The following is a 24,217-nucleotide window of genomic DNA, read 5'->3' on the forward strand; positions in this document are numbered from 1 at the left end:
GCAAGTGCCGTTCGGCGTTCTGAAATTTTTCGAATTCGGAGTTTCAGACCGAATCCAAGTTGGCTAAGTACCCCATTGGGGAATATTTTGGTTTTTTCTTGCCTCAGTGTTTTACCGGATGTCAGAAAAAGTGAATAACTGTATTTCTTGTGGGAAACAGATACCGCATAGGGATTATCATTCTTTGTGTATTCCTTGTTTGGGGCCTGAGCACAACGTTGTTGGGTGTCGCTTTTGTGCTAGGTTCAATAAACGCACTATTAAGCGAAGGTTAGATTGTGCTAGGCTGGTCTTTGGGAAGCGGTGCAATTATAATATGCCGTCGGATTCTCCGGCGCCCGCTTCTGCAAAGAAGCGCAAAGACAAAGCAGTTAAACCCAGGCAAGATGAGTCGTCCGTTCGGACGCCGGTTCTTTAGAGGTTCAGTGGAACCGGTGGTTCCGACGGAGACTTCTCTGGAGTCTCAGGGGAGACTTTGATTTTGCAGGAGGTGGTCTCTCAGGAGGCAGGTCAGGCTGAAGGGGCTTCTCAAGTTACTGTACTCCCTCCCTTCCTAGGGTGGTTAGGCCTTCTCCTTCTGTTTCCAAGGCTTCTCCCAGAGGCAGGCCAGTTTTAGCTTCTGTTGGTGTCACTCCTAGTTCAGCAGGGTCTGTGCCTAAGAAGCACATGCTTAAAATGGCAGAAGATTTGATTACTCTGATTAGAGGTTCTTTGCCCCCTCCTGATAAGAGGCCTAGGGTGGAGCCAGAGTTGGGAAGTTTTGAGCAGGCTTCGGATGTTTCAGAGTCTTCAGCTGAAGACTTACAGGAGTACTCTCCTTATTCTGATTCTGATGCAGATGATTCCACTCCTTCTGCTTCTCCTCCAGAAGATTTTTCTTTTTCAGAGACACTTCATTCTATGAGGGAACATTTTAAGTGGGAAGGTCAGGACTTCTCTGATTCTAAGAAAAGGCTTAGGGCGTTTTTGCTGTTACCCCAGCATAGGCCCTTGGCTATACCCCCTGTTCTGGATGTTGTGGAAGATGTGTTTGCAGAGGCTTCACTTAATCCTGATTCTCTGCCTCCTGCTCCTGTTAAACCGGATAGGTATTACAGGGTGCCTGAGGCTCATAAATATCTTTATAAGAGTCCTAGGGCGGACCCAGAAACTATTAGTCAGGGACCTAAGGGTGTCAATTCCTCTGTTGTAAAAAATCCGGTTCCTCTAGACAAAGAAGCCAGAGCTTTGGATAGATGGGGAAAGAAGGTCTATACATCTTCTACCTTAGCTATGAGGGCTTTGAATTGCCAGTTTCATGTGTTGAAATATCAAAACTTTCTTCTTTCTCAATTGAAGTCTAAGGTGGATGCTCTGGCGGAAGGCATTGAGTGTAAAGAATTACAAGATCTGGTGCATGTCTCTGAACAGGTGGGTAAGCATTCATTACAGTGTGGTTTTGATGCTGTGCAGGCCTCGTCTAGGGTGGCTGCCACTGGCTCAGTTCTTCGCAGGCACGCCTGGCTGAAGGATCAGAATTTATCTGACCATGTTAAGACAAGGATTTTGGATGCCCTTTGCAGTCTGATGTGTTGTTTGGTTCACCTGTGGAGTCCGTCTTGAAGAAAATGGAAGACAAGGCTAAGTCTATTCAGGCTGTTAAAGATTTTTTGCAATTTCAGCCTCTGAAGTTTAGTAGGAATTGGCCTGCTAAGGGGTGGAAGTATCCTTCTTATGATTCTCAGTCTAGGGGTAGATCTAGACGTGGTAGGGGCAGAGCTCAGAGTTCTTTCAGGCCTAGAACAGGGAGTTCACCTGCTCAATCTTCGGGTGAGGGCAGGGGCCAGTCCTTTCGTAAACAGGCCCAATGACCTACTTTTTCAGCTGCCAGATCCTTTTTGCCTGGCAGCACCTTTGGGAGGAAGGTTAGCACTCTTCAAGGAAAATTGGATGTTGATTACCCAAGACAAATGGGTATTGGATATCATACACCAGGGTTACAAGTTTTATTTCCATACCTTGCCTCCTTTCAAAGGCATGCCGGACGTTCCTCCTCAGCAAAGACTAGAGGCTCGCAAACAAATTTCTCTACTACTTCAAATAGGGGCCATACAACCGGTCCCTCTGCCAGAAGTGGGCCTAGGATTTTATTCTCGCCTGTTTCTAGTACCAAAGAAAGGAAACACGTGGAGACCAATTCTGGATTTATCTATCCTCAACACATATCTGGACATTCCCAAGTTCAAAATGTTGACGTTACAACAGCTTTTACCTCTGCTGGGCAAAGATCACTGGATGGTGACTCTGGATCTCAAGGAGGCTTACCTTCATGTTCCTATCAGGCCCAGTTGCAGGAAGTATCTGCGTTTTCGGGCTGGGACTTCACATTATCAGTTCTCTGCATTGCCCTTTGGCTTATCTACTGCGCCCAGAGTGTTCACGAAGGTTCTGGCTCCAGTGGTAGCTTTCTTCAGGCTAAGAGGAATACAGATCTATCCTTATTTGGACGATTGCCTGATTCTGGCCCAAGAAAAGGACGAACTTCTTCATCATTTACAGTATGTGATTGCAGTGTTAAGATGGCTGGGGTATTCTGTGAACGAAATAAAGTCCAGTCTAGTACCCTCTCAGGACATGTGCTTTCTGGGTGTGAGACTGAATACAGCATCCCAGATGGCCTTTTTAACCCCGGACAAACAAAAGAATCTTTCTCTTTACTTCCACCAGTTGTCTCGTCAGTCCACGCTGACTGCAACGACAGTCCTTCAAGCCTTGGGGTTCATGGCATCTTGTATTCTGGTACTTCCCAATGCCAAACTGCATATGAGGAAGCTACAATGGTATCTCAAGAATGTATGGACACAGCACTGCCAAGATTTGGACACTGTCATTCAGATAATACCTTGCATTCAAAAGGAATTTTTGTGGTGGGCTCAGGAATGTCACCTAAACAAAGGGACTCTCTGTGACCCGGCCAGAGGCGAGTCCGATTTTAACGACAGATGCCTCAGACAAAGCTTGGGGAGCTCATCTAAATGGAAAATGGGTACAAGACACGTGGCCTGCCAGACTTCAACATCTACATATCAACTTGAAGGAGATGTTAGCAGTCCAATTTGCATTGATAGCTTTCAAGGATTTACTTCTTCCAGGGCAGGTGTTGATTCAAACAGACAACACAACTGTCATGTGGTACATCAACAAGCAAGGGGAATGCATTCTTATCCTCTATGCAGACAAGCAATGATTTTGTGGGAGACTGCTCTCAGTTTACAGCTAAATCTTCAGGCAAGGTTTCTGCCAGGAGCACAGAACTCCTTAGCAGATGTGTTGAGCAGACAAATTATGGATCCCCACGAGTGGAAATTGGATCCTCATGTATTTCAGAGATTGACAGTGTTATGGGGAACTCCAGACATAGATCTGTTCGCTTCTCCACTAAATTACCAGCTGCCAAAGTTTTGCACAAAAAGGTTTCATCCCACAGCTTGGAAAGTGGATGCTCTCTCATTCAATTGGAGCAATCTTCACGTGTATGCCTTTCCACCTCTGCCTCTCCTCCCAAAGGTACTGCTGAAGGTCAGACAGGACAAGCCAAACATGATTTTAATAGCTCCAGATTGGCCTCGACAGCACTGGTACCCATTACTGAGAAGTCTGGTACAGGAGCCTCCATGGCCTTTGCCTTCGATTCCTCACCTGCTGTCTCAGGAGAACAGTCATTTACTCAATGTCAAACTTCATTCTCTACATCTGACAGCCTGGCATATTCTGTTTTAAACCCTGGAGGGTCTCAGCTTCCACAACAAGTTTTGAATGTTATTTTGGAGGCCAGAAGGCCTAGTACAAGGAAAGTTTACGCAGATAAATGGAGGAGATTTTTATTTTGGAGTACAGCAAAGGACTTTGATGTTTCTGAACTTAATTTAAGTGTTGCGCTTCAATACCTTACTGAGTTATTGGACAAAGGTTTGTCCTTCTCCTCTATAAAGGTTCATGCTGCAGCAATTTCTGCTCACTATGACTGTGACCCACCATTATTTTCTCAGCCTTTGTTTAAGCAATTCCTTAGAGGGGCAAAGAATATAAGACCCCCACGTAGAGCTCCTACTCCTGCTTGGGATCTCAATTTTGTGTTGGAGAAACTCACTCTACAACCTTTTGAGCCTGCAGCATCGGCAGAGTTGAAATATTTATCATGGAAGACTGCTTTTTTGTTGGCCATTACCTCTGTAGAAGGGTTTCTGAATTACAGGCCCTTATGGCAGTTGAGCCTTTCTTAATTTTCCGCAAGGATAGGGTGTCTTTGCGTACTAACCCTTCTTTTATGCCTAAAGTGGTTTCTAGTGTGGCTTTAAACCAAACTATTCATTTGCCTACTTTTTATGCAAACCCCCAAAATAGAGGGGAAAGGATTTTGCACACTTTGGATATACACAGACAGTTGCGATATTATTTGAGCAGAACTAAAGGGTTCAGGCAGTCTCAGCAGTTGTTTGTTTCTTTTGCTTTGGGTTCTCAGGGCAAACCTGTTTCAAAACAAACTATTTCTAAGTGGATTGGTTTTTGTATTACTTTCTGTTATTCCCATCATGGTAAGGAGATTCCAGCTGGCATTAGGCTTCATTCCACTAGGGCTGCTGCCACTTCTACAGCTTTTTTAAGGGGGGTGGCTACTAAAGATATTTTGGAAGCAGCTACTTGGAGTTCAGTGCATACTTTCTCTAAGCATTACCACCTTCCACTTTACTCTAAATCTAGGGCTGGATTTGCCACTGCAATTTTACAGGGCATGTTGGCAGCTCCTAATGCTTTATAGTTTTGCCATCCTCCCTTACCTCTGCTTTGGGATTCTACCCATATGTAAGGACTGCAGCAATGTGAGATGAAGAACATAGTACAGTTTTGTACCTACCATAAATGTAGATGTTCGAAGATCCACATTGCTACAGTCCAATTTACCCTCCCTCCTACCCCTCTGTTGTTGAAGGTGGTGGTGTGGTTTGTGTTGTACATATTGTAAATATGGTTAGTGCACGGGTGGTTGGTTAGGTTTTGCGGGTTTTTGGCTTTGGCCTTTCTTGTTAGGGCCTTCTGACATCTGGGGCAAGAAAAGACTGAGGAAATGACGTCGGTCATGCGCTTTTGTACCCTGACGTCCTGATGTCAGTTTTAAGCGCCTTGACCGACGTCAGCCTAATACTTTGGTATTCGGGCCGACCGAGGACAGCGGACTACCCATATGTAAGGACTGCAGCAATGTGGATCTTCGAACATCTACATTTATGGTAGGTACAAAACTGTACTTTTTGTAAGCAGTATGTATTGCCTATCTTTTTTGGGGGTACCTGACATCTAGGACAAGAAAAACTGAAGAAAATGGTGTTGGCTGCTGCTTATATACCCGTGACACACTGAAGTCAGGGAGGAGGCGACAGCAACCAACGCTGGACCAAGACTTTGGAACTCTGGCCGACTGCGGGACCGGCTGACGGCAGGATAACCCAAGTGTAATGACTGCAGCAATGAAGACACTCTAATATCTACATTCATGGTAGGTACAAAACTGTACTGATTGCACCAGACTTGCCACAACAACACTGGTACCCCCTCTTGCGCAGTGTGTTACATCTGGCCCCATGGCACCTACCTCATACCCCTACATTGCTGTCTCAGCAGGATAGCCAGATTCTGCACCCCCCAGCTTCAAACCCTGAACCTGGCAGCCTGGCTAATTACCTAATCTCTCCGTTACCATCCCTCAGTGAACAAGTGTCGAATGTCATTTTGGAGGCAAGGAGGCCTAGTACTAGAAAATCCTATTCTGAAAAATTGAAAAGATTCTGTGCCTGGAACCAAACTCAAGGGATGGCCACAGCAGCGCTCAATTCACCTCTTATTCTTAAATACTTTAATTGAGATTCTTCACAAGGGCCTTTCCTTTTCCTCCAAGATTCACGCCTCAGCCCATTACAGCACAGAACCACCCCTCATTTCTCACCCACTGCTCAAGCAGTTCCTCAGAGGGGCCAAAAACTTAAAACCACCCAGGAGAGACCCAACTCCAGCCTGGGAACTTAATTTTGTATTGGAAAAACTCACTCTTCCTCCTTTTGAGACAGCTGCAACAGCAGAGTTAAAATTCCTTTCTTGGAAAACAGCTTTCCTTTTAGCAATCACTTGAGCAAAAAGGGTATCTGAATTACAGGCCCTTATGGCAGTGGAGCCTTTCGTCATATTTCTTGCAGACAGGGTGTCCCTCAGGACCAATCCCGCCTTCATGCCCAAGGTGGCATCCAGTTTGGCTCTTAATCAGTCCATTCATTTGCCAACTTTCTTTTCTAATCCACAGAACAAAGGGGAACTGATACTACACTCCTTAGATGTGCACAGACAACTTAGATTTTACTTGGACAGGACTAAGTCTCTAAGGAAAATTGCTGCAGGGGCGGAGGGGAAGGTTATTTCAAAGCAAACCATTTCCAGATGGATAGGCCATTGCATTAATTTCGGCTATAACGATTATGGAAAACCTAACCCACAGGGGATTAGACCCCAATTCAACCAGGGCTTCATCTACCTCTACAGCCTTTCTTAGAGGTGTCCATACCAGAGACATCCTAGAAGCTGCTTCCTGGAGTTCTGTAATACCTTCACCAAGCATTACCATTTGCCAATTTTTTCTGAATCCAGAGCTGGCTTTACCACTGCAGTCTTGCAGAGCCTTATAGCTGGTCCTAATGCTATCTAAATTCCTCCAACCATCCTTAGCTTTGGTAATCTACCCAAATGTGATGACTGCAACAGTGAAACACGAAGAATATAGTACAGTTTTGTACACTTACCGTATATGTAGATGTTAGAGTGTATTCACTGTTGCAGTCCTGGTTACCCTCCCTCCAGCCCCCTATCTTCTTTTCGCTATACCTCTATTCTCCTTTACTATACTTAAAAGCTTTTTTGTGTATTTGCCTTTTTGTTGGAGGTGTAACCTGTGTGTGTGTGTGTGTGTGTGTGTGTGTGTCTATATATATATATATATATATATATATATATATATATATATATATATATATATATATATATATATATATATATATATATATATATATATGTTTTTTTTTAAATATATATATATATATATATATATATATATTTTTTTTTAAATATATATATTTTTTTTTAAAATATATATATACATATATATATATATATATATATATATATATATATATATATATATATATATATATATATATATAATCATTGCTTCCCATTAAGGGGGACACCTGACAACATCTGGGCAAGAAAAACTGATGTAATGGATTCGGCTGCATGTTTTGTACCCCTGACTGCCTGATGTCATGGAAGATGAGACAGCAACCGACACAAGACCCAAGACTTTGATAATAAGACAGACTGAGGGCTACTGCAAGCAGATAACCCAAATGTGATGACTGCAACATTGAATACACTCTTGGCATCTACATTTTATGGTAAGTGTACACAACTGTACTTTCTCTGCACTTCCCTTTGGCTTATCTACTGTACCCAGAGTATTCACAAAATGCCTGGCTCCAGCCATTGCATACTGCAGGCAGAGAAATATTCAAACCTACCCATACTTGGACGATTGCCTGATTCAGACGGACAGTCAGGAATTGCTACTTAAGCCACCTGGGATTTGTAAAAAGACTTCTAACTACACTGGGATACACCATCAACGAAAAGAAATCACAACTGGTGCCCAGCCAACAAATTGTATTCCTGGGCGCAAGCTTGAACACAACTTTCCAGATGGCGTTCCTCACTCCAGAAAACCGGTCCATTTAACAGACTCAAACTAATGGCCAACAAAACCCAGCTGTCTGCAAGGAAAATACTGTAAGACTTAGGGTCCATGGCCTCATGCATTTTGCTAATTCCATATGTAAGACTGCATATGAAGAAACTTCAGTGGTACTTAAGTCTCTGGGGTCAACCTTCTCAGGACCTGAAAACAGCGATTCCTATCATACCTTGTCTAAGGCCAGAGTTCCTTTGGTGGGCAGAAGCATGCAACCACAAGAAGGGACTTCCTTTCACTCAACCCCTCGCCACCCCAACATCGACAACAGCTGCATCAGACTATGCAAGGGTGGTTCACATGGCAGGGAAATGCATTCAAATCACATGGAGCCCAGAACAAATTTCCCTGCATGTCAGTCAAAAAGAGATGCTAGCTGTACAGAATGCCCTGACAGAAGGATCTACTTCATCCAGGACAACTTTTGCTAAAGGCAGACAATACTACAGTCATGTGGTATGTAAACAAGCAAGGGGGTACACATTCCTACCCCCTCTGCAGGCAAGCCATGACTTTGTGGAACACAGCATTGACCTATCAAGTACATCTGCAGGCACAATTCCTGCCAGGAAAGAAAAAATACTCCGGCAGACGAACTAAGCAGAAACCTCATGGACCCTCACGAGTGGAAACTAGATCCACAAGTCTTCAGTATAACAAGGGAATGGGGATGCCCAGAAATAGATCTATTTGCTTCCCCTCACAACTGCCAACTACAGAAATTCTGCAAAAGGACTTGTCACACTCCAGCATGGAAGGTGGATGCTCTATCATTCAGCTGAAAAACCCTGACAGTTTGTGCCTTTCCTCCACTGCCTCTCCTCCCCAAGGTACTCATAAAGGTCAGACAAGAGAAGCCAAAAATGATTTGGATTGCCCCAGACTGGCCGCGTCATCACTGGTACCCAATCCTAAAGAGCTTGTCTCAATGCCCAGCCTGGACTTTACCTCAAATTCCTCATCTTCTGACCCAACAAAACAATCCGATCCTGCACAGCCAACTCAGAACCTTAAATGTGGCTGCATGGTGAATAATATAACCACTCAGAACACAACTCTCGCTAAAGCAGTTATGGATGTCTTTCGGAAGCCAGGAGGCCCCGCACTAGAAAATCTTATGCAGAAAAATGGAAGAGATTCTGTGCTTGGAACCAGGCACAAGGACTTGAACCGCTTGTTCCAAACATTCCTCAGATTTTACAATACCTAACTAAGATGCTGGACAAAGGCCTATCCTTCTCATCAGTTAAGATCCATGCCTCTGCCATTTCAGCTCATTGCAATACGGAACCTCCTATTTTTTTCACACCCACTGCTAAGACAGTACCTCAGAGGGGCCAAAAACATAAGACCCCCAAGGAGAGCACCGATACCTACATGGGGACCTCAACTTTGTCTTGGAAAAGCTCACACTGCCTCCTTTTGAGCCAGCCAATACAGCTGAGATAAAATTCTTATCATGGAAAACTGCTCCTAGCAATAACTTCAGCAAGAAGAGTCTGAGTTACAGGCATCAATGGCAGTGGAACCTTTTATCATTTTCCATCCGCTCAGGGTTTCTCCAAGAACAAACCCCCAACATTTATGCCAAAGGTAGTATCCAGTGTGGCTCTTAACCAAACCATTCATTTGCCAACTTTTTATCCAAATCCCCAGAATAAAGGGGAGAGACTAATGCACTCTTTGGATATACACAGGCAGCTACGCTTCTGCTTGGACAAAGCTAAAGCTTTCAGAAAGACTGAGCACCTTCTTGTGTCATATGCTGCAGGATCACAAGGAAAGGCTATTTCAAAGCAGACTCTTTCAAAATGGATTGGACACTGCATTCGTTTCTGCTCTGCACAGCATGGCAAATCAGTGCCTACGAGTATTAGGCCACATTCTACCAGGGCAGCAGCCACATCAATAGCCTTTCTCAGAGGAGTACCAACCAAGGAAATTTTAGAGGCTGCAACTTAGAGTTCAGTGCACACTTTTACCAAGCACCACCACTTACCTCTTTACTCTAAATCCAGAGCAGGCTTTGCCACTGCAGTTCTGCAGGGCCTCATAGCCACTCCTAATCCTATTTAGACCCAGCCACCCAACCTCAGCTTTGGGATTCAACCCAAGTGTAATGACTGCAACATTGAAACACGATGGACATAGTACAGTTGTGTACCTACCATAAATGTAGATGTTCGAGTGTGTTCACTGTTGCAGTCCAGGTTACCCACCCACCATCCCCCTTTCCTTGCTGGGACTTATCTGTACTTCTCTATCCTATACAACCTATGTGGTGTATTTGCTTGTAGATGAAAGTATTGTTTATTTTAGTGTGTTTTTTATAAGCAATGTGTATTGCCTACTTTCTTGGGGGCACCTGACATCTGGGGCAAGATAAACTGAAGAAAATGGCGCCAGCTGCATCTTATATACCCCTGGCGCTCTGATGTCAGTGAAGAGGTGACAGCAACTGACGCCGGACCAGGACTTAGGAATTCAGGCCGACTGTGGGTAGCCTGCCAGCAGGATAACCCACGTGTAATGACTGAAACAGTGAATACACTCTAACAGCTACATTTATGGTAGGGACACAACTGTACTGTCTGACCCTCATGAATATGGGGGCTATTCAACCAGTACCAGAAGAGGAAAAGGGACAAGGTTACTATTAAAGACTTTTCCTGGTACCCAGAAAAGACAAATCATGTCATCCAATTCTGGACTTATCCATTCTAAATACAATTCTGGACATTCCAAAATTCAAGATGCTGACTCTTAAACAGTTACTATCTATGCTAGGCAAAGATGCCTGGTTGGCAACTCTAGACTTAAGAGGCTTACCTGCATATCCCAATCACGGAATCTTGCAGAAGATACCTCTGCTTCAAAGCAGGCTACTTGCATTACTAGTTCTCTGCACTGCCCTTTGGCTTATCTACTGCACCCAGGGTCTTCACAAAGTTGCTGGCACCAGTAATTGCATTTTGCAGGGAAAGAAATATTGAAATTTATCCATACCTGGATGATTGTCTAATTCAGGCAGAAAACAAGGACACTCTTCTAAAGCACCTGGCGTTTGTAAAAAGGATTCTAACTTGTCTAGGGTACACCATAAACGAAAATAAATCACAACTGGTACCCTCTCAAAAAATTACATTCCTGGGTGCAAGCTTGAATGCAACTGACCAGATGACTTTACGCCAGAAAAGCAAATTCAGTTGATGACTTACTTCAAACAGGTGGCCACAAAAACCCAGCTATCTGCAAGACAAATTCTGCAGGCCTTGGGGTTCAAGGCCTCCTGCATTCTTTTAATTCCATATGCAAGACTGCATATGAGGAAACTTCAGTGGTACCTAAAAAGTTTATGGAGTCAACATTGTCACAGCCTGGAAACAATGATTCCTATTATACCTTGCCTGCAATTAGAGTTCCTATGGTGGGCAGAAGCCTGCCACCAAAACAAGGGACTGCCATTCACTCCACCCCCTGCCGCCCAAACCCTGACTACAGACTCATCAGACTATGCTTGGGGGCGCATCTGGCAGGGAAAGGCATTCAGGTCAAATGGAGCCCAAATCAAATGCACCTACATATCGATCAGAAAGAGATGCTAGCTGTACAGAATGCTCCGACAGCCTTCAAGGACTACCTTCACCCAGGACAACTACTGATAAAGACATACAACACAACAGTCCTGTGGTACATAAACAAGCGGAGGGGGGGGGTACTCATTCCTACCCCCTTTGCAGACTAACCATGGCATGGCCTTGACTTATCAAATACATCTACAAGCTCAATTCCTGCCAGGAAAGCTAAATACAGTGGCAGATGAACTAAGCAGAAATCTTATGGACCCGCATGAATTGAAACTGGAACCGCAAGTTTTCAACATGTTGAAACGCAAATGGGGAATCCCAGACATGGTTCTTTTTGCCTTACCCCAGAACTATCAGTTGGACAAATTCTGCACAAGAATTAATCAAAAAAAAGCTTGGAAAGTGGATGCTCTATCAGTCTATGCTTTTCCCCCCTCTGCCTCTGCTCTCCAAAGTCCTACTAAAAGTCAGACAGGACAAACCAAAAATAATTGCTCCATACTGGCCTCGCCAACACTGATACCCACTCCTGCACAATGTGTCACACCTTCCTCCGTGGCACCGGTCTCAGATACTTTACCTACTGTCTCAGTAGAACTACCAAATTCTGCACACTCTGCTCCAAACTTTGAATCTTGCGGCATGGCTAATCAACTAATTTCACCCTTTGCATCTCTCTGCAAACCTGTGATGGATGTAATTTTGGAGGCTACAAGGCCTAGTACTAGAACATCTTATGCTGACAAATGTAAAAGATTCTGTGCCTGGAACCAATCACAAGGAATAAGCACAGCAATGCCCAATATTCCTCAGGTTCTTCAGTACTTAACTGAGATGCATCACAAGGGGCTATCATTTTCTTCCATAAAAATCCATGCCTCTGCCATTTCAGATCATTACAACACAGAACCCTCCCCTCTTCTCTCATCCTCTGCTAAAGCAGTATCTCAGAGGGGCCAAAAATTTAAGACCTCCCAGGAGAGAGCCAACTCTTGCATGGGGCCTCAATTTTGTTTTGGAAAAACTCTCTACCTCCTTTTGAGCCCACCGCTACTGCGGATCTAAAATTTCTCTCTCGGAAAACAGCTTTCCTTTTAGCAGTCACTTCCGCTAGAAGGATTTCAGAATTACAGGCCCTTATGGCAGTGGAGCCTTTCATTATTTTTTATCCAGACAGGGTGGCTCTCAGGACCAATCCATCCTTTATGCCTAAGGTGGTATCCAGTGTGGCTCTTAATCTGACCATTCATCTGCCATCTTTCTTTCCCAATCCACAGAACAAAGGTGAGCGGATTCTGCATTCATTGGATGTACACAGACAACTTAGATTCTACTTAAACAGGACAAAATCTCTAAGAAAATCTGAATAACTATTGGTGGCATTTGCTGCAGGGTCAGAGGGAAAGGCTATTTCAAAGCAGACTATTTCCAAATGGTTAAGTCATTGTATTCGTTTCTGCTATATGCACCATGGTAAACTTATCCCCAAGGGGATGAGATCTCATTCCACCAAGGCTGCATCTACTTCTGCAGCCTTTCTCAGAGGGGTTCCTACCAGAGACATTCTAGAAGCTGCTACCTGGAGCTCAGTTCATACGTTCACCAGACATTATCATTTACCTCTCTTCTCTAAATCCAGAGCTGGCTTTTCCACTGCTGTCCTTCAGGGCCTTATAGCTGCTCCTAATGCTGTAGAAAGCTATCCTCCCAACCATAGCTTTGGGATTCTACCCAAATGTAATGACTGCAACACTGAAACACGAAGAGCATAGTACAGTTGTGTGCACTTACAATAAATGTAGATGTTTGAGTGCATTCATTGTTACAGTCCTGGTTACCCTCCCTCCAACCCCCTGTTTTTCTCTAACTATACCTCTCCTTTCTTTTATTATGATTAAAATTTTTTTTGGTGTATTTGCTTTTGTTTGGCGGTAAATGTTTTGTGTTTTAAATTATATACATACATACATATATATATATATATATATGTGTGTGTGTGTGTGTGTGTGTATGTGTGTGTATATATATATATATATATATATATATATATATATATATATATATATATATATATATGGGTCTACCTGAGATGGTCGACAAGCCATTTGACACTCAGTTTGTCGACAGGCAGATTTGCCCCCCTTCCCAATGTTGTGCGACCCTGGAGTAAAACTGATATGGGGTCGGCTGCATGTTTTATACCCCTGACGACCCGACGTCATGGAAGAAGGGACAGCAACCGACGCAGGACCCAAGACTTTAATCAGGCCAACTGAGGGCAACCTGTCAGCAGAATACCCAAATGTAGTGACTGCAACAGTGAATACACTCAACATCTACATTTATGGTAAGTGTACACAACTGTATTTTTCCCCTTTTCACCCTCTCAACCCAAGGCCTTAGTGACCACAGCTGCATCCCTGATGAGGTGGGGTTGGGGAGCAATTTCAGAGAAATGCTGTCCAAGGCACTTGGTTCCCCTTAGAGACCAATTTGCATATCAACGTCCTAAAACTGAGTGTGGTGCCCTTGGGAACCAGATCCTTCCCTTTGTTGGGAAGCCCTATGAATGTGGCAATGGGCGATTGCCTCCAACCTGTTTTGATAGTAACGCACATTCCAGGGAATTTCATTATGATCATGTACAAACTGAGCAGATGCATAGTCCTGCCTCATGAGTAGTCTCTACATCCCAGTGTGGCGATTTAAGGATTTTGTTGATGGGGTCTTCCTTACTGTGATCTGTTTGCCTCTCCCATAAACCACAAATGCAGCAGCTAATTTGCCCCCCCCCCCCCCCCCCCAAGAGATGCTGTCTTACATGATTGGCCCCCGGGACTGTTTTACGCTTTTCCACCATTCCCCTGTTTTTGAAGAAAGCCCAGCAATTGAGAAGCAAATTGATCCTCATTGCACCTTATTGGCCCCACCAAGTCTGGTTCCCCTTTTTCTAGTCTTGCCTAGTTCATCGTCACTGGACTCTGGATACAACTCCAGACCTGGTGTCTCCTCTGCAGGGACTTATCCATCCTAACCTACAGTCTCTGAAGCTGATGGCTTGGTATTTGCACTTCCAGTAATTGCCAGGCAGAATAACCTGTCTTCCTCAGTACAAATAATACTTCTGGCTTCTCATAGACCATCCACCTGGAAACTTTACCTTAGTAAATGGAGCAGATTTGTGCTTTGGTCTCACGAAGAGGAAACTGACCCATTTTCAGCCTCGAGTGATAAGGTATTGGAATAGTTATCAGCTTTATTCCAATCGGGAACCTCAGCTTCTACTGTTAGTTCATTTAGCTGCTATTTCAAATTTTCATAATGGCTTCGATAATCTTTCCTTAATGTCTCATCGCTTCTGCAAAACCTTCCTAAAGGACAATTTGAAACCACCTTTTAAAGAACCCATTGAACCTTGGAATTTAACATTAGATGTTATGTGATCCTATCTCGCCTACATTCTGAATGATGGGTTCGGAGCCGATCCTCGGCTCGACTGGCACGCTTATGCCAAAGAGCCAAGTCTCTTATTGGCTGAGCTTACTATATCCCAGGATGCACCACTACCAGTCCCCAGATCTCGCTTTGCCGCTTCCCTGTAAGACGTGGTCTCGAGCTGGCTGGGCTGAGTAGTTTTATTAACTAACTTTTCTGTCAGTTTTTGCTGTTTTGCTCACAAAAGCTGTTTTAACGGCTATCGCTTACTTTGTGTACGATTTGGATTGAAAAATTTGTAAAATTGTTGTGTGTGATTGGGTTGAGTTTGTTTTCGGCCCCCCTCCATCCAGGGCCTTCCCGGACTGTCAACCTTTAATTACTTACAGGATCTCTAGTAAAATTATAGTTGGTTTAGAGTTCCCTGTTCTTTTTTTACAGGAAGTGTTTGCATTAAGCTATTACTGTAAGCTATCATCAGTAAGAATTTAGTGGTTTACTTTCCTGTCAGTGACTAAAATTGTGTACATCATGTCTCAAACCCCTAGGCCTTCGGGTTTTAAAAAATGTTCGAAATGCGGGTTTAAAATGTCTATCACAGACTATCATTCGCTCTGTGTATATTGTCTCGGGGCAAAGCACTTGCAGGAGTCATGCAGTGTATGTCACGCTTTTTCCTCAAGGGTCCTACAGGAGAGGAAAAATAAATTGATTCTGAAGGGGTTAGTTAAACCTTCCTTTGAAGAAGCCTTGGCATCCTCTCCTGCTCCGCCAAAAGAAAAGAGCTTCGGTTCCGACCAGTCCGTCGGATCCGACTGCCAAGAAACTTAGGCAGGCCTCTCCTTCGGCTCCAAAGACTTCGGAGCCGAGGTTGGAACGGTCTGCCTCGATGCCACCAGTATCGACTCCTCTGGCTTCGGAGCCGATGGCTGGGGCATCGGTGAGGCGGGTCACCTTCGCCGGCTCCACTGCTCTCGGAGCCGACAAGGTCGCCGCCAGACACTTCCTCCTCGGCGCCAAGTCTACCTCGCACCGATGGAATCTGCTGTGAGTATTCCTCGGCGCCGATACTCATCGAGTCGCCGAGCCGGGTCCCCTAGCCCTTTGGGGCCGATGGAGAGGCCTTCGAACCCGCTCTGTTTCCTCTCGGTCTCGAGGATGTCGGATTCTGATATAGACAGGGTGTTCCAAAGACTGTACCAGTCCCCAGTCTTCCAAAAATTTGTTTCGTTCACCCAGCTGGTTTCGGAGCCGATGACCTTGGCCCACCCCATTGCCATTCCTCCTCCGACCGCTTCGCCCGCCGGAGCAGGTGCTGTTGGAGCCGGTGGAGATCTCAGGGTCGGCTCCACCCTTACTCCAACCCGGCCTTCGGGTCCGAGCTTAGTATGCGGACTTCTTCGGCTGGACCCGGGGTGATGTTTCGGGACCTATGCTTTCGGTTCCGAGCCTCCCTCGGTGCTTCGCCAAGGGACTTCCGCCGGCTATCACGGCCCGAGTCCGGACACTCCCAGGATTCTGGGGTCCGCCAGGGCCATGAGGAGTGCCTTGGCCAAGTCCTCTTCGCCATCTCTCCGGGTTTACCAGCACGTGCCCTGGGCGTGGAGACTGGGTCCTTGGCAGTTCCCGTGTCCATAGCCAGCGGAGCCCCGAGGCCTGAGGTTACCCCAGTGGGGTTCCTCCTCCTGAGGGTTCTTCGAGTTGTCTTCAGAGGAACCCCCAAGGAAGAGATCGTGCAAGAGGAAGCACGTGGACTCCCCGAGTCTATTACATCGACACTGATATGGATGATGCGGAGGGGTCCCCAAGTCGCCCTCGGATGATGTCTCATTTGCAGACATCTTAGAGATCCTCAAACAACGAGGCGGCTGGATATCCAAACCCCCTCTGCTGACGAATCAGTGCTCCTCAAGGCCTTTGGGGCTCAGCCCTCCGCCTCCTGGGTGTCTCCGCCTTCGACGAGCTTCTGGATTTAGTTTGTCGAAGGGCGGGAACATCCAGATACCGTGGAACCAGTCCCTTCGCCCAAATAAATTTTTATCTGCTCCCCGAGAAGGAGTTCCTTACTAAAGGCGTGGCTGTAGATGCCATGGTGGTGGCATCTGCTACACAACAGGACGTGGCAGAGGCTTCAACGCCCATCCATCCTCCTAATAAGGAGTCTAGGAGTATGGATAGGTACGGAAGCGACCCTGACTTCAGCGGCCTTTACCTTAAGGTCTCTGGAATTATTTGGCACATTTTACCAGGCTTCAGAGGGATCTGGTCAAGGAGTTGTCAGATTCCTCTCGGTAACCTACCTGAGCAGCTAGCCCAGTCCGCTAGCTCTCAGTTGGCTATCCTTACGCCAATTTCTAACTCGCCCATGAGGCTCATTTCCTATGCGGCAAGGGGCGGTAGAGCGGCAGGCACAGGCGTGGCTCACGAGACAAGCCTGGCTCCGCTTGTGTCAGTTCATGGAGGCCTTCAAGTCTTCCTTCGCCGACGCTCCCTTTGATGGGTCCTCATTGTTTGGACCCAAGGTGAAAGACACCCTTACCCGCTGTGAGCAAGAGGGAAAACGCTATCTGCCGAGGTGCCCTATTCCACTCCCTTCGCCTTACCCCAAGGCTAAAGGAGGGGGAAATGTGGTTCAAAATCTCGCAAGTTTTTCTCCCAACAGCAGGAAGATTCCCCTCCAGAGGCAGAGGGCGGGAAATTTTTCAGGGAGACGCCGCCCCAGAGGCGCAGAGGGCCCCGCAATTCTGGAGACCGCGAGTCCTTTCGTGGCTCTTCAGCCTCCCACACGCCATGAGGGATTGCCCGCTGTGCTGCCCGAGCCAGTCGGGTGTCGCTTGCCAAGCACCTAAATGCCTGGGAGTCAATCACTCAGGACAGATGGGTGCTTCGATCATTGCCGGAGGTTACACCATCCCATTCAAATACTCACCCCCACCGCCCAAGAGAATCCCGGACCCACCACCCAGTCAAAGGGAAATAGCAGCCGCAGAAGCTTTAAAGCTGCTAGAAAAGGAGTCATCCAACCGTCCCCACAGACCAGATCGGATCAGGAAATTACTCCAGGTTCTTTTAGTGCCAAAAGACAGGGGACCTGAGACCAATATTGATCTCAGCAGACTGAACCAATCCGCCACGAAATCCAAATTCAATGGTCACGCATAATCCATTCTCCGTTGTTGGAGAAGGATGTTTGGATGTGCTCCATAGACCTCAAGGACGCCTATTATCACATACCGATACATCAGGCGCCCAGAAGGTATCTGCGCTCAGCCTGGGAGTCAGTCATTACCAATTTTGTGCTCTGCCCTTTGGTCTCACCACAGCCCCCAGGGTGTTCACCAAGTGTTTGGCAGTAGTGACGGCTCACCTGAGAAGTCTTGGATTCCAAGTGTTTCCCTATCTCGACGACTGGCTCCTGACTGCCACCACCAGGCATCTACTAATGGACAACCTCAAAGCCACCATCTCCCTGGGTGTTTCCCTAGGGATTACATTCAATTGGTCAAAGTCTGTCTTGCTGCCCTCTCAACGATAAAGTTTATAGGAGCAGAGATAGACTCAAGATTGATGCGCCTTTCTTCCTGCCGAAAGGATCCGAACTTTACAGGGCCAAGTTCAAGCTCTAATCTCGAGATCCAAAGCCCCAGCCAGGATGGTCCTACAGGTTTTAGGCTCAATGTCTGCCACGGTTCTTTAGTTCCTCTAGCAAGATTACACATGAGGATTCTTCAGTGGCTCTTGTCAACTCAATGGTCCTTTCAGGATCTTCCCTCAATCATCACATCATGATTACGGAAATATGCAAAGGGACCTTCGCTGGTGGCTTCAGACATCCAACTTGGATCAGGGAAAACCCTTTGTTCTCCCTCCAGTGGTTACCCTGACGACAGATGCCTCCCAGATAGGGTGGGGGCATTGTCTGGGCAGGCTAGTTCAGGGCTCCTGGCTTCCGGATCTAAGCTCTTCTCCACATCAACGTGTTGGAGATGAGGGCTGTACTTCTATCCCTACAGGCCTTACACAAGTTTCTTCCTCAGGGCATCATCGCCATCCACACAGACAACATGTCGGTGGTTTGGTATCTGAACAAACAAGGAGGGACCAGATCATCCCCTTTGCAGAGAGGCCATGAGAGTGTGGGAATGGGCTGTAGCTACCAACCGCTTCTTGGTAGCCACCCACATCCCGGAAAGTCAAATGTATTGGCGGACAAATTAAGCAGGACAATTCTCTCCTCACGAATGGTCTCTAAACCGCACAGTAGCAGCCCAGGTTTTCAAGAGATGGGGACGCTGTGCTGCACCTATTTGCAACTCCACAAAACACCAAGTGCCAGAGGTTCTTCTTGATTCCACATCAGGAAGTACCAGCCATGGATGCTCTAGCACAACCTTGGCCAACAGGGCTACTTTATGCCTTTCCTCCAATTCCACTCCTTCCCAAAGTTATTCAAAAAGCTTCTCAACTGGGGTCTTCAATGATTCTGATTGCCCCATACTGGCCTCGTCAGATATGGTTTCCTTACCTGAAAAGCATGCAGTGGACGCATCCGTGGACCTTAGACCTGATCCCGGATTTGCTAATCCATCAGTCGGGACATTGGCATCAGTCCCTTCAATCTCTAAAATTGACAGCTTGGCTCCTCCACTTCCAACCTTAGTTAGAAGGCACACACTAGACCCGAAGTTGTTCACATTTTATCTTCGCCCACAAACCCACCACTAACATATTGTACCTCAGTAAGTATAAGATGTTTGCTATCTGGGCTCAACTCAAGAACTTATAACCTCTCACTGTTCCTGTCCCAGAGGTTTTGAAATTTTAACATCCCTGTTTAATCAGGGATCTTCTGTCTCAACTATTAAAGTCCAACTAGCTGCTATCTCTAAATTCCATGAATCCACGGATCCTCCTTTGATGAGCAGCAGACTATGCAAAACGCTCATTAAAGGTGCCAGTCTGTTAAGACCACCAGTTTTTCATCCTGCACCTCCGTGGATCTTGATTTGGTGCTTCGCATTAACATCTCCCCTTTGAACCGCTGCTACATGCAATTAAAATATCTGTCTTGGAAAACGGCATTCTTAGTGGCTATTACCTCTGCAAGAAGAGTCTCAGAGCTTCAAGCCCTGTCTATTAAACCACCGCATTGATTTTCCACAAGGATAGAGTATCACTTAGGCCTAATCCATCCTTTGTCCCAAAAGTCTGTTCTAGTTTCTGTCTTCAACAATCTCTAGAGCTACCAGTTTTCTTCCAAAATTCTCTAATGAAGCAGAATACACTCTCCATAAATTGGATGATCACAAGCAATTACGCTTCTATTTAGACAGGACTCAGCAACTTCGTAAGTCAGACCAGTTGTTTGTGTCCTTCTCAGATAATAAATTGGGCCAAACCATCACAAAAGCTACAATCTCAAAATGGATCAGAGATTGCATAACTCAGGCCTATTCTTCTTCAATAAACAACTTACATCATCTATCAAAGCTCATTCTACCAGAGCTATGGCTACTTCTATAGCCTTTCATTCCAAGCTCGCTATATCGGAAATTTGTGCTATGCTACTTGGTCCACCCAGCACACTTTCATTTCCCACTACAATTTGGATGTGGCATCTAAAGGACGAGCATCATTTGGTTCCACGGTACTCAGGAGTGTTTTCCAGTGAGCCACCCAGGATTCAGGTGCTAGGGACGCTGTCCCATCATTCAGAATGTAGGCTAGATAGGATCACATAACATCTTTTAGTTATGTACTCACCATAACTTCAGATGTTTGGGATCCATCTCGCCACATTCCTGATACCCACCCTCCTTCCCCCTGCCTTGCAGATCAGAAGAGATTGAACGGTTTTGAGCTCGACTGTTTTTATCTTGTTTCATCTGACGATGTTATATAAGCAGGGTATGCGTGTGTGCATGTATGCGGACAAACTAGATCTGGGGGACTGGTAGTGGTGCATCCTGGGATATAGTAAGCTCAGCCAATAAGAGACTTCGCTCTTTGGCATAAGTCGGAGCCGAGGGATCGGCTCCGAACCCATCATTCAGAATGTAGGCGAGATGGATCCCAAACATCTGAAGTTATGGTGAGTACATAACTAAAAGTTTTGCAAAGTTTGGTCCATCAACCCTTAGAGCCAGCAGTCGCCTGTGATTTCACATTTTTATCGTGGAAGACCCTATTCCTGGTAGCCATCACATCAGCCAGGGGAATATCAGAATTGCAGGCTTTGTGGGTGAAACGTCCATGTATCGTTTTTTCACAGAGAGAGTGTGTTTCACTTAGAACTAACCCATCCTTTCAACCCATAGTAATATCGGGCTAAAATATTAATCCATAGATCTATCAGTTTTCTTCCAAACTTCTCAAAGAAAAGAGAACATTGTTTTCATTGGTTAAATATACACAGACATTTCTGTTTTACTTGGATAAAACAAAATCGTTTAGCAAATCAGACCAATTGTTCCTGTCTTTTTCAGGTACTCTACTGGAAAAACCAGTTTGCAAAGTTACTTTATCGAAATGGTTGAGAGATTGCATCACCTTTGTTTGACCAAAATAAACTGACCCTATCAACCAAGGTCAAGGCTCATTATACCATATCAGTTTCCACTTCAGTAGCTATTCATTCTAGAGCCTCTATGGACGACATTTGCGCAGTGGCCACCTGGGCTGCCCCTCATACCTTTATTACTCATTGCAAGTTGAATATGATCTCTGGGGGAAGAGCATCCTTTGGCTCTGTGGTGCTCAGGAACATCCTTCCGCGTTGCCTCCCGGGACTTAAAGTAGCTAGGGACTCCTGTCTCAAGAATGAATTAAGATTGACAACATCAGATAAAGAAGTCATGTTCTTACCATAGCCTTCCTTCTGTGTTGTCTATCTTCATTCATTCTTGACATTGCACCCTCCTACCTCCGCCAAAGACTGCTGGAGGTTCGGAACTAGTCCTGGTTTTATAGTAGGGCAGTTGCTCAGACAAAGATTCAACCTTTTTTTTTTTCTTCAGGCAAAACTTGATGTGAAGGAAAGGGAACAGAGGCACTTTGGGTAGCCTTTGCTCGAGAGTTTTTGGCTGGCGCTAGCTTGATACAATGGCCGAGCCGGTTCCGTGGACAGAACAGAGACTCAATCAAGAATGAATGAAGATTGACAACACAGATTGAGAATTATGGTAAGAACATAACTACTTTTTTGTTAGGAAAGGTTGGTGTTTAACTTTCATTTTAGTGAGCACATACTTAATTGTCTAGCACCTTATCACAATTGGCTAAGACTGTGGCAGTTAACTAGCTTCATCTTGTAGTCTCCAGTTGTTTGGATTTCCACTTGCAAGCTGTGACTTAAAGTGCAATAGTGTGCTTATGGAGCATCCTTAAACAGTTGTATACTGTTGTAGCATGCTATGATTATTGAAATGATTGGGTGTGTGAGAATTGTGTACTGCTTAATTTAGTAAGACTACAATCAGTACTGTAATTTTATTTTTTTATTTTAGATAAAGCACTTAAAGACCTTGTTGAGAGGATATTACAAAGCAACTATTTTGACAGTCAAAGTTCTCATGAGAATGGAGTTTGTGAAGAGGAGGAGGTAGTGTCTACAACTCCAGCTGTAGTCGAAGACCAACCATTAGAAACGGGTATGTCTTTGGAAGAAGTTTCTTACACACCTCTCAACTGTCCCTTATTTTGCCTCATGTTTATCCTGTCCCTCATTTTTTCCTGGTAAATTACTGAGGATTACAGTCTGTCAGTAATGCCAAATATTAGAGTTTCATGTAAGAAAATCCACATGGATGCAAAACCTGTTCTGTTTAAGTGAACTTTAATTTTAAAAATCTGTCATTTTCATTTGTTCCTCAGTGAATGGGTTCAGATCAGATCCTTGGATCTGACTCTGCCACTCGTTTTGCAGTCCAGGATCTGACTCTCGAGCTCCTCACTTTACCCATAATGCCCCTCATTACTGTTTTACTTCAGATCTCGTTTGCCACTCTGATCAGTTGGAATTTCGTGCTCTTGAGAGTTTTTATTCCTCTGTCTACCCTATTCAGCGTGAGAGTTTCTACATCTTTTTATTTCCAGTACTGGTGTAGCAAAAATTTTCTCTGTATCTTCTCCTTTTTCTATAATCCTACCCACCTTTTGACTAAGGTTAATTGTGGCATCTGTTTTTGTTTTTTTGCATTTTATTCTTTTTTTTCTTCCCCGATATGGCGGATAAACCTGCCTGTTTCAAGAAATGCACTTTATGTGGGCATAAGATACCCAATTCTGATGCTGACAGAGTATGTGTATTGTTTAGGCCCTGCTTTCATGTGAAATCTGTCAGGGGTTTAACGCCAGGGTGCTTGGTAAAAAACGAAATAAACTTATCATAAAAGGGATGGATGTTCTTCGTGTTTCACTGTTGCAGTCATTACATTTGGGTAATCTGCTGGCAGGTTGCCCTCGGTTGTCCTGAGTTCCAAAGTCTTAGGTCCTGCGTCTGTTGCTGTCTTCTCTTCCATGACGTCAGGTCGTCAGGAGTGTAAAACATGCAGCCGACACCATTTTCTTTAGTCTTTCTTGCTGCGCGGTGCCCGAAGCAGAAGCATTTTCGCAAGTGCCGGTCGGCCAACTAAAAAATTCGAGTTTGAGTTTCAGAACCGAAGTCTTCACTAAATCTAAGTACCCCGTTGGGGAAACTTTTTCCTTGCTTTTTACCGATGTCAGAAAAAGTTATTAATTGTATTACTTGTGGGAAGCAAATACCTCATAATGATTTCCATTTATACTGTATTCCTTGCCTAGGCCCTGATCACAATGTGCCTGGTTGTTGGTTTTGTGCTAGATTAAACCAATGCACTATTAAGCGTCGGTATATTTTTGCATCAAAGTATTTTGGAAAGAGATTTAACTACCCAGAAATGTCGTCGGATAGCAATCAGACTACCGGAGTACATAAAAAACTCAAAGAAAAGGACAGAGAAAGGCAGTTGAGATCCAAAACCGACGATGAAGCTTCTAAGCCAGTCACAGGTTTGCCGGTACTCAGTGAGGTGCTTTTGCAGCCCCTGATACCCGCTACCTTCGAGTCGCAGGCCTCTACCGACACCCATATGGAGTCCGGCATGCCGCAAGATACTCAAGGTATTGGACCGACAGATGTATCTCTCTCGGATGGGTCCGGAGACGCCGAGCAGGCACCGACTTCTGAGGGTATATTCAGACCTCAACATTTGTATATCAAACCGACGACAGCTGCAAAACCTAAGACGGCTGCAAAACCAAAGACAAAAGCAACTTCTAAAACTAAAAAACTGACGCATGAGCCATGTGCACTGGCCTCTATGCCTAAAAAACAGATGATCAAAATGGC

The 24,217-nt window shown here is 45.2% G+C and overlaps 1 protein-coding gene across 7 annotated transcripts in view; it reads left to right on the forward strand.

Annotated features, from left to right (window-relative positions):
• Nucleotides 1-24,217, forward strand: part of CAPRIN1 (cell cycle associated protein 1) — a 2,078,829-nt gene that overhangs the window by 739,928 nt on the left and 1,314,684 nt on the right. For all 7 annotated transcript variants that reach the window (XM_044082838.1, XM_044082839.1, XM_044082842.1 and 4 more), the window contains one exon: nt 22,353-22,496. In XM_044082838.1, coding sequence (XP_043938773.1) covers nt 22,353-22,496 — 144 coding nt within the window. The remainder of the gene's footprint in view (nt 1-22,352; nt 22,497-24,217) is intronic.

This window comes from Protopterus annectens, chromosome 9.part0 (assembly GCF_019279795.1).
Source record: "Protopterus annectens isolate FY-2018-M chromosome 9.part0, PAN1.0, whole genome shotgun sequence".
In the NCBI taxonomy this organism is placed as follows: Eukaryota; Metazoa; Chordata; order Ceratodontiformes; family Protopteridae; genus Protopterus; species Protopterus annectens.